Source organism: Vipera berus, assembly GCF_964194415.1.
Source record: "Vipera berus genome assembly, chromosome: W".
NCBI lineage: Eukaryota > Metazoa > Chordata > Lepidosauria > Squamata > Viperidae > Vipera > Vipera berus.
The window spans coordinates 53990339-54001734 of NC_138210.1; the positions used below are offsets into that span (position 1 = coordinate 53990339).

Below are 11396 nucleotides of genomic sequence, written 5' to 3' on the forward strand. Positions count from 1 at the left end.
CCCCAGTGAGCGGAACGGTTGTTGGGAGGCGCCTCTGGGTGTGTGTTTGTGTCTGTGTGAAGTCTCCGGGCAAACTCCCAGGCACCCTCCCCGAAAAGCAGAGCCGTTTCTCTTTCTCGCTTCGGGCCAGATGCCGGCCAAATCACACCCGGCCTCGCCTCCGAGAAGACTTTTAAAAATTCTTGCGTCGTGTTTTAATTGCTACAGTACAATGCAGCCCGCCCAGCCCTGAGCGAGCAAAGGCTCTCCCATCCTTTGCTTCCCCTCACAGGCGCCTTTTCTGGTGGGTGTGAAGGACGGGCAGGGCAGGGGTAGGCAACCTTGGCTCTATGACTTGTGGACTTCAACTCCCAGAATTCCTGAGCCAGCATAGCTGGCTCAGGAATTCTGGGAGTTGAAGTCCACGATCATAAAAGAGCCAAGGTTGCCTAGCCCTGGGGCAGTCACGCGGGTCGCCCCGGCCGTTTTCCCGCGGCCAGGCTGTTCTACAGAAATATGAATTGCTTTTTTTTTTTTTAAAAAAAAGATTCCTCGGAAAACGGACTCCTCAGGAAGACGCTCCGCCCCCTTCCGGCTTCCCGTACGGAGGGAGCTCCCGCCGGCGAACTACAGCAAGCGGCCCTCCCGCCAGCCTTCTCCTATCCCGCTGCCCCGCCCACCCGCTGGATTATCCCAGCCCACCTGTGGGTGTGGCCAGTCTTTCTCCCCGCCCCTTTTGTGGCCTTCGTTCCCAGCCATCCTTATGCCCCTCCCCACCTTTTGATAATCCGGCCAGTGAGAGACAATAAAGCCGTTTCTCCTTTATCGCCCCCTCGGTTGTTGTTTTTGTGTGTGTGTGTGAGGATCTCCTCTTCCCCACCCCCCCAACGCGCTCCTCTTTCGGCAGATTTCCCCCCTGAGAAAGTAAGCGAAGCTTTCTGCGGGCAGCCCATCCGGAACGCCATGAATCTGTTCCGCTTCCTGGGAGACATCTCGCATCTGTTGGCTATAATCATCTTGCTGCTGAAGATCTGGAAGACCAGATCCTGCGCTGGTAAGGAAAACGGGGGAGGGAGAGTAAAGGGGGAGATCAAGTGATCCTTTCCCTACGGCTCTGGGTGACTTTTATTTCTGGCCTGAAAGTGATTGTTATGGAACTACCGGTAAGCGCATGGATGGATGGATCTGAGCCTCAACCAACTTGGGGGCTGATCCACACGTGCAATTTTACCCAGTTGCTCTAATCCTCTCTTCCTTCTTTCAATCCTTCCTCTCTGGGTATACTATGAGAGTTAAACTTCCAGGCTATAGGACAGGTTACTTCAAAGTAAACCTTCCAAAGTCACACAAGTTGGACTCTTGTCTGTCTGTCTATCCTTTTTTTAAAAAAAGAAAAAGAAACAAACTTTTATTTCTACAGATTTATATTTCTGGAACTCAACTGGGTTTTTGTGACCCTTAATATATGTATCTGGTATGACACATTTTTTTTTAGAAAGACGCAGTATTTGTGGGTTAATATTTGAAACCTGTGTTCTGTATTTAAAGCCTCTTTTATTTATTGCTTTTAGAGAAAGAATTGCTTTGAAAAAGAGAATGGCCATCCGGATTTGGGGGGGGAAAAGGGTAGGGAGAAAGGAAGCATTCATGCAGAAAAGTTGATAATTGTTCTTGTTTTTTTTAAAACTGTAATTTGTTAAAAGCAATGAATAATGAAATGGAAACTACTTTGAGGTGGGATTGGATAAAACTGGCTGATCTCTTCCTTCTTACAACCCCTTTGGCCCTATAGAAAAAGAGGAAAACCAGATTGTGGGTGTAGATTTGCTTAGACTTGAAGAAAAAGCATGAGTAGATCTTGGAAAGACCACCGCCGTTGCTAATGATGCCTTCTCATCCTGGGCTACCTCTTACTGTGCCAGCTCCAGGCCTCTTCTGAGTCTTCTGAATGTTTGAATGCTATGAACTTTCTTTGTGTTAAGGAGATGTGACACTGGATGATGAATCCCGAAGAGTTTTAAAGGATCCTCTCTGTTTTTCCTAAGGATCAAGATCAGGGTTTTCAAAATTATAGGGTTATATGCATAATTCATTGCCGTTATTTCCAACTTTTGTAAGGGGTGCGAGAATATATCGGAAGCGTTGTAGGAGTGCGGGGTACAGAAAAGGTTGGGAGCCACTGATCAAGTTAATGGCTTTCTGCCCTTTTTTTAAAAAAATGTCAAAAATGGTTATTTTCTCATCTGATCATGAGTTATGGTGCCTTGTGCTTTTCTTGCAGGGATCTCTGGGAAGAGCCAAGCTCTCTTTGCCATTGTCTTCACTACTCGGTACCTAGATCTATTTACGAACTACATCTCGTTGTATAACAGCTCCATGAAGGTACAGGAGTGATATTGGACTACATAGTGTGTTATTGTGACTAGTTAGAAGGCTAATAGGCTCGGTGCCACAGAAAATAAAATAGTTACAAGTTTCTGTTGTCTTGTACTTCTTTCTTTATGCACATTTTGCTTCAGTAATGTGGCACCACTATCAGCTATAAAAGGGGATGAGATAAGGCAAATAGTCTTTTATAATGGTGGTTTATGCAAAAGAATCCAAAAGTATATCCTCCTAATTTAGTGAAACGTCCCGCTTGGTAAGTAGGAAGTCTTCATTTATTTGTAACAGAGCTTGTCATGTTAGCAGCATTTGTACAGTACAAAGAATTAAGTTGAGGAAGAAGATTTTGACGTGGATATCAGGTGCTGCGTGGGCAGAGAATAAATGTTAGATAATTGTTAGCAATGTTAGTTTTTAGTCTTAAATTCTTTGCCCTGCGAGTAATCCTGGATAAACAAAATGTAAGCAGGTAGTGTATTATTATATCAGTTAAAGGATAAAACCAGTATGTTGGTTGACACCTCTGACCTTGAAAAACAGTGGCAGAATATGTTAAGTTGATTCCTGAGATCGGTGTCCCAATTCTCAGCGTACCTATTAGAGACAGAAACAGCTTAATGATATTGGGGGAGGGATTGGTTAAAGTTGTCATTAGAACAGTTGTGGGAACTGGTGACCATCCAGATAATGCTGAACTTGAAAATTTGGGCACCTATCATTGGCAAGTTGCTTGGGAACTGTAGTTCAGCAATAACTAGGTTTCAAGTTCCTCATACTTCATATAAATGAGGGAATTTAAAGAAGGGATCCGGTTTACAAGAAGGAACCCTAATCTTTCAGAAAGATCCCCAAAGGAAAGGCATTGAAAGGTTCAGGGTTTTGGGATTGATTACACTAAATATCTGAGAGATGAAACAATATTTAATCTCAGTGACAGTTCTTGATCAATGTTATCTCCTGCAGGTGGTGTATGTTGCCTGTTCCTATGCTACGGTATGGATGATCTATAGCAAATTCAAAGCCACCTATGATGGCAACCATGATACCTTCAGAGTGGAATTCCTGGTTATTCCGACAGCAGTGTTAGCATTCCTAGTAAATCATGATTTCACACCCCTAGAGGTAATGAAATGTGTGCTAGTATAAACAAGCCTAAGCCCCAGATACCTAACTTGCAAGCTATATGATGTGTTCGAGTCCTATTGCTAAAATTACTCATTTAATTGGCAAATGGCCATCTTTAATATCCTAGTCCCTGCTTGTCCTGCTATTTTATAGCTGGTTCCTTTTACGATTACAAGGTTGAACTAATTTTGCTTTCCAAATCGGTGCCGCATGTATTCAGCTACTCCTATTTGCTCATGTGTTGACTAAATGGTACTGGAATAGAATTGTGATATACCTGCAGTTGTTTAAACCAGAACTGTTCTTTCCAGAAGAAACAACAAACCAACAAATGTCTGTTGGAGCAACAGAAGTGTCAAGAGAGTGCTTGAATCCAGACATATAGTTGTAACTTGCCAGATCTTGAGCAACTTGACTCACTGAATTCAGTGCAGCTCAAGCATGACTGATTCAGCCTGGGTTCAGCCATATGAAGTTTCTGTCCCAAACCAGCGTTTAGTTCCAGTTTGGGGAGAAAATGCCCAATAGCAAACAATTCACTTAACGATCATGGATTCATTTAAAGGATGAGATTCATGGAATTCATAAAACACCCAGTAAAAGAGTTTATTGAGGACAGTTTGCAAAGAGATACATGTTGCACTCGGCCAGGGGTAGGCAACCTTGGCTCTTTTATGACTCGTGGACTTCAACTCCCAGAAATTCCTGCTGGCTCAGGATTTCTGGGAGTTGAAGTCCATGAGTCATAAAAGAGCCAAGGTCGCCTACCCCTGCACTAGGCTTTGCAGTCTTTCACAGACAAAAGTATCAAAAAGTGAGTTGGAGCAGACATATCCTTAAGTCTATGACACAAATCTGTCCTGAATCTGGCAGGGCAATGGTGGACCACACAAATGTTCAGTTCTGAATGACGGCAATGCAAATTTGTGAATATAATGAGCTGTAATCGGAAAATATAAAACTATTTTTCTTCTGGATTCTTCCAGATTCTCTGGACCTTCTCCATCTACCTGGAGTCAGTGGCTATTTTGCCACAACTCTTCATGGTCAGTAAAACAGGTGAGGCAGAGACCATCACAAGTCATTACCTCTTCGCTTTGGGAGTCTACCGTGCCCTCTACCTGTTCAACTGGATTTGGCGCTACCAGTTTGAGGGGTTCTTCGACCTCATTGCCATTGTGGCTGGTTTGGTGCAAACGATACTCTACTGCGATTTCTTCTACCTCTACATTACGAAAGGTATTTTGCAACAAGAACAAGTGGAAACTAGATCTGCTGACTGAAATCCCATTAGTATGAGATAGAGAAGTGCTCTGCCACCTGTAGTCACCAGGTTTGAGTTGGGTAGCCATATCAATGTATTTAACAAATAAATAAATCTCTGGCCTTGTGCTTGGGATTTTAAACTTATTTGGGAATCGACATCTCAACCACATGTCTCAATATGTGTTGACTAAATGTTACTGCTAAGCTGGAAGTTCACTAGAGGGCACTCTTCAATTAAACTCAATCCTTTTTGATGCTGGGAGGTGTATTAACTAATAGCTCTTTACTAATTGTAAGTTGACAAATTAATTAGCAGTTTCATCACCTTTTTTCCTAGGATCAAAAAGAAGTTGCAGAAAAATAGTGCTCACATATTCCAAACAGTGAGCACTAAAAAGCTATCTCTGTAGGATTGAATAACATAAAATCTGTTGGACTAGCCTACCAGAAATCAAATTAGGAATTCTATTAAAGGGCAATTGCTTGACAAATATTATTATTATTATTATTAATTCGGTTTATATACCGCCCTACTCCCGAAGGACTCAGGGCGGTTTACAAGGCAAAATTTAAAAACAATACAATATAAAATTTAAATTAAATTAAATTAAGTCTAGCCCCCAAAAATTAAAATCACAATTTAAAAACATTAAAACCCCTCAGTCCAGGCCAGATAGCTCAAAGAGCCAGGTTTTTAGGTCCCGGCGAAATGCACGAAGGTCGGGGGCAGTCCGGAGTTCCATTGGCAGTTGATTCCATAGGGCAGGCGCGCCCACAGAAAACGCCCTCCCTCTGGTGATCGCCTGTTGGCAATCCTTGACCAGCGGTACCCTGAGGAGGCCCTCCCTGTGGGAGCGCACAGGACGATGGGAAATTGACGCTGGCAGCAGGTGCTCCCTCAGATAATCCGGGCCCATGCCATTTAGGGCTTTATAGGTCATCACCAGCACCTTGAATCTCACCCGGAGGGCAACTGGAAGGCAATGCAGCTCGCGGAGAAGAGGTGTTACATGGGAGTATCGGGAGACTCCCATCACAACTTGTGCAGCTGCATTCTGCACCAGCTGAAGCCTCCGAGTGGTCCTCAGGGGCAGCCCCATGTAGAGAGCATTGCAGTAGTCTAGCCAGGAGGTCACGAGCGCATGGGTGACTGTGCGTAGGGCATCTCGGTCCAGATAGGGCCGTAACTGGCGCACCAGGCGAACCTGAGCAAAAGCCCCCCTGGCCACGGCTCCTATATGATCTTCCAAACTGAGCCGTGAATCCAGGAGGATGCCCAAGTTGCGGGCCCTATCAACGGGGGGGTAACACCTCACCCCCCATAGTTAATGATGGAAAAGATTGATTAGTCTGAGATGCCTTTATGCACAGCCACTCAGTCTTGGCAGGATTGAGACGAAGCCTGTTTCTCCCCATCCAAACCCGGACTGCCTCCAGGGAACGGGACATCACGTCGAGGGCATCACTGGGTTGGTTTGGGGTGGAAAGAAAAAGCTGGGTATCATCAGCATACTGATGATACCCCACCCCGAAACCACGAATGAGCTCACCCAGCGGCTTCATATAGATGTTGAACAAGAGGGGAGAGAGGACCGACCCTGAGGAACTCCACAAACGAGAGGCCTCGGGGCGGACCTCTGCCCTCCCGTCAATACCGACTGTGAGCGGCCCAGGAGGTAGGGGGAGAACCACTGTAAAACAGTGCTCCCAACCCCCTGAGACGCCACAGTAGGATACCATGGTCGATGGTATCAAAAGCCGCTGAGAGGTCTAATAGGACTAGGACAGAGAAACAACCCCTGTCCCGAGCCCGGCAGAGATTATTCACCAGCGCAACCAATGCCGTCTCCGTGCTGTACCCGGGCCTGAAACCCGATTGGTACGGGTCCAGATAATCAGTTTCCTCCAGGAACAGAGGGAGCTGAAGTGCCACCACGCTCTCAACCACCTTCGCAAGAAAGCGAAGGTTGGAGACCGGACGATAGTTGTTCAAAATAGTCGGGTCCAGGGCAGGCTTCTTGAGGAGGGGCCTCACCACCACCTCCTTCAAGGTGGCAGGGAAGGTACCCTCCCTCAAAGAAGCAGTTATTACTGCCTGGAACCAGCCTCGTGTCTCCTCCCGGGCTGCATATACCAGCCAGGAGGGGCACGGGTCCAATAAACACGTGGCGGAACTCAGTCTCCTCATGATCCTGTCCACCTCATCTGGGGTCACAGGATCGAATTCACTCCAGGTAACATTCTCTAGACCGCTCGATTCCTTCCTGTCAGTCTCTGCCCAGTCAGAATCCAAACCGGCTCGAATCTGAGCGATTTTGTCCATCAGATGATAGCTAAACTACTCGGCCCGCCCCTGCAAGGGCTCCTCCTTCACCTCCTGATTAAGGAGGGAGCGAGTCACCCTAAACAGGGTGGCCGGGCGATTATCTGCGGACGCGATGAGGGCAGCGAAGTAATTAGACTTCGCTGTCCTCATTGCTGCGAGATAAGACCTCGTAAAGGTTCTTAACCGCAATTGGTCAGACTCAGACCGGCTGGAACTCCAACAGCTCTCTAGACCTCGTCTCCGACGCTTCATCTCCCGGAGCTCCACAGAAAACCATGGAGCCCACCGGGATCTGCGCCGGGTCAGGGGTCGCAAAGGTACAACACAGTCGAGCGCCTCGGTGGCAGCCCTTTCCCAGGCATCCACCAAGGCGTCGACCGGGCTGTGAGCGAGGGGGTTAGGTATAGACCCAAGTGCCGTCTGGAACCATTCCGGATCCATTAGGCGCCTAGGGCGGAACCACCTGGTCGGTTCCGCAGCCCAGCAGCGGGGGGTGGCATAGCGGAAGACCAACCGCAGGAGGTGGTGATCGGACCATGACAGGGGGACAATAGTTGGCAAGCCCCCTCCCAGATCATCAAACCATTGCCCAGATAAGAAAACTAGGTCGAGAGTGTGTCCGCCCCCATGAGTCGGACCCTGAATTACTTGGGTCAGGTCCATGGCTGTCATGGAGGCCATGAACTCCCGGGCCAACTCAGACGACCCTCCCAGAGAAGGCAAGTTAAAGTCGCCCAGAACTATAAGTCTGGGAAACTCAACCGTCAACCCTGAGAGGGCGTTGAGAAGCTCGGGCAGGGCCGTTGCTACACAGCTGGGCACCAGGTATGTTAGCAACAAGCCCAACTGAGTCCCAGGGCCACACCTCAGGAGGAGGGATTCACTCCCGCCTATCTGTACAATAGTGGTCTCCCGCGGACATAAGGTCTCCCGTATAACTACCGCCACCCCACTGCCCCTGCCCTGAGCCCGCGGCCAATGTAACACACAGAAACCTGGAGGGCAAAGCTCAGTCAGAGGAACACCTCCCTCTGAGCCCAACCAGGTTTCTGTAATGCATGCCAGATCTGCGTGTTCCTCCTCGATCAAATCAGAGCCTTGTTCACAACGGATCTGGCATTAAAGTACACCAGCCTGAGCTCAGGGGCCTGATCCTCCTCATCCCCAGATAAACGGGTACCAACCGGAGGATCGGAGCACGCCACCGCTTGAAGACAGCGGGGGTGCGATCCCAGGTGTTGATATGGCCCTCCGTGTAACCGCCTGCTGCTTTCTTACTATTTTTACTTGTAGCATCAAAATTATTAGAACTGTTCGTTGAATACTAAAATCCTTAACGAAATGTGTCTTTTTTTAAAAAAAAAAAAGTCCAAGATTTTATTCAATCTATGTTCATTCATAAAGATCTCCATGGTTGGCTGAGGAATTCTGGGAGTTGAAGTCCACAACTCTTAATGTTGCCAAGTTTGGAGACCTCTGTAAATGCACATAGGCATACATTCACCACTAAAGTATAATTACAAAATATACAGAGGCTTAAAAGCAACCATAAGAAAAAGTTTTAGTTTGCCACACAGCTAGAGATGTCTCCTCCAGAAATCCCATTTCAGTCTAGCTCCCCACCCTTTTTCCTGTCCCTCTTCAACAGATATTGACATTGCATAGTTGCTAAGTATACCCAGTTCTTGTTACTTGATTTTAAAAAATATTCTGGATTTCTGCAACTTGTATTTTCCACTTGTTAGTAGTCCTCGATTTACGAGCGTTTGTTCAGTGACTGTTCAGAGTTACAATGATGCTGAATGAAGGGAGTTACAACAGGTCCTTGAACTTATGCTGTTGCAGTACCCCTGTGGTCATGTGATTGTGATCTGGGCGCTTGGCATCCTGTTTGCCATTACGACCAGCTGCCAAGTGTCCTGCAAGCATGCAATCACCATTTGCAATCTTTCCTGCTGGCTTCCCCAGAATGTCGATAGGAAAACCAGAAGGGAAGGTTGCAAGCCATTGCCGCCTGCTTAGAGATTTTTCTGTCGTCTCTGGGGGCTGGCTGAAAAAGCTTTATGCTGAAATCCAAGCAGAGGTTTGGCACAGGGTGTTTTCCAACCCATCCACCCCAAGTTGAGAGGGCTCTCCTTTGGCACAGAGTTATTTCTCCAGATTCCTCGTTGGCTTTCGGCATGGAACTTTTTCATTCAGCCTCCAGCCTCTCTGGATGCTGGCTGAAAACACTGTGCTGAAATCCAGAGTTTTCAGCCACGGAGGATTTTCATGCCCAGAGTAGAGAGGCTTCAGAAGCCTTTGGAGCTGGAAATTCAAGCACTTGACACCTTGTCCCTCACATCCCCTCACTCGCTCTTCCACCCAGCCATGCCTGGGGCTTTTAACTTCTTACCAGCTTCCCCACTGAGTACATTGTGGGAAGCCACCAGGAAATTGCTTCACCTAATTCCCAGGGCATTCACTTAACAGCAGCAACTGAACTACCGGGTTGTACTGTATACATCCTTGCTTAATGACAGCAGTCTTGCTCCCGATTGCCGTTGTAAGTTGAAGAGTGCCTGTATTGCTTTTGCTAGGCAGACAATTGGGATTGTTATTGAAATAGATACAGTGGAAAAAACAGTATGTAATATTTCTATTCTGCCATAACTTCTTGCCCTACATCCTTTTTCATTTTTTTGATTCCCATAAGAGTTATGTTAGTATGCCCAGTAAAATTGCTCAGTCCTCAAAAGGCTGTTTTGGGCAGTACTGCTAATGCACATATATCATGTGCTCATAGTGCTATTTTGATAGGATGACTAACATCCCCCGCCCCCAAAAATCCTCCCTTTACTGATACAACTTTATGTGGTTTTTATGCTTTTATCTGTACACCCCAGAGTCACTCTGAGGGTGAGATGGCCAGTATCTAAATTTGATGCACGGATAGATGGATAAAAATAAAGCATTGCTATCAGCATATGAAATAAGAGCACAAATGTTATGGTGTACTATGTATATTGACTGTTCTTGGTTAATGGTTTAATTAAAATATAGTTAAAATACATTTTTCTCTCTCTAGAAGCAATGGCACTGTATTATTTGGTACGTTGCCTAAAGTTTAATGAAGTACACGCCTCATAAGTTCTTACCTCTTCTTATTTCTATTTCCTCTTGCAGTTCTAAAAGGCAAGAAGTTGAGTTTGCCTGCATAAGTTAAGATCAAGACTGCAACTAAATACTTTGGCCAAGGAGAATGAAGGGAAAGCTTCACAGAAAATTAGACAAGCAGATTGAGATTTCTTTTAAAATATTAGTGTCCTGTTGATCTCAACTTCCACCCTGAACTTTGATCTGAGCGTGGTTCGAGACAAAACAATGGACGGTCCTTCTACAAAACAGACTGCTATAGTTGGGGGTGAAGTGAAGCACAGCTTGAATCCCAAGCTAACAATGACTACTCCTGGTTAATATGTAGATTGTAGATTGTTGGGTTTTTTAACCCATTTTGATCATTCTCTGTGTCTATAATGCTTGAGTATTATTTTTTGATGAATCAGCACAAGTAGGAAATACATTTTAAAAAAGTCTGTTATCTGTATCCTCTTAGTTTGGGTGCTATGTTGATAAACGCTAATATGAAATGCAAGCTTTTCTGTTCATGAAGGCCTGGTGCTACAAAGCTATCCAGATAGACAGGAATGCTTACAAATTGTTTTTTTCTTTTAAGTCTGGGTTTCCTTGGATCTCACTTTTTGAAACATTAGTGGCAAGAAAATACCTTCTCCTTTAAATATTTGTCACTTACTTTCTCTTCATTTTTGTATTATTTGATGGTTAAATCTTCATCCACTATAAATAAAACCGAAAAACTTTTCCCCTTATTAATTAGTGCCTTTGTGGGAAGGATGGGAATTTAAATAAAAATAAATTCTTCTTTTTGTGTTTGTAATCTTTGTGCTTCGGGGTATATTGTGCTATTCATGTCTTCATTATCCCCTATTAACTTTTTTCCCCTGCTTTTTCTGATCTCTCTTAAAGCGGTGACTTATTCTCCTGGGGCCTATATTAAATGCTTGTATTAGAACATGTTTTCTATAAATGCCACATAACTGCTGCTGCTTGATACTACATCATCTCTGAGTTGATAACAAATTTGTATGTTTTCATTTAACAAGAACATTTTTAATGCAATGAACCTGAACAATCAGTGAAACTAATTGAAGCCATGTTTCAGCCAATCTAGACTTCCAATTTGTATTACACCTTGATTTAAAGTACATGTATGCTTACTCAAAAGCAAAATCTTTGGAATATTTGCTTTGAAACT

General features: G+C 45.2%; 1 protein-coding gene across 1 annotated transcript; it reads left to right on the forward strand.

The window, feature by feature from the left end:
* The first annotated feature begins 737 nt into the window (after positions 1-737).
* On the forward strand, positions 738-10975 carry LOC308676777 (ER lumen protein-retaining receptor 1). Its single transcript, XM_081342799.1, has 5 exons — positions 738-1033; positions 2261-2361; positions 3328-3486; positions 4476-4728; positions 10247-10975. Exons 1-5 carry the CDS (start codon positions 943-945, stop codon positions 10279-10281), a joined length of 639 nt encoding a protein of 212 aa, XP_081198925.1. The 5' UTR covers positions 738-942; the 3' UTR covers positions 10282-10975.
* Positions 10976-11396: the final 421 nt, after the last annotated feature.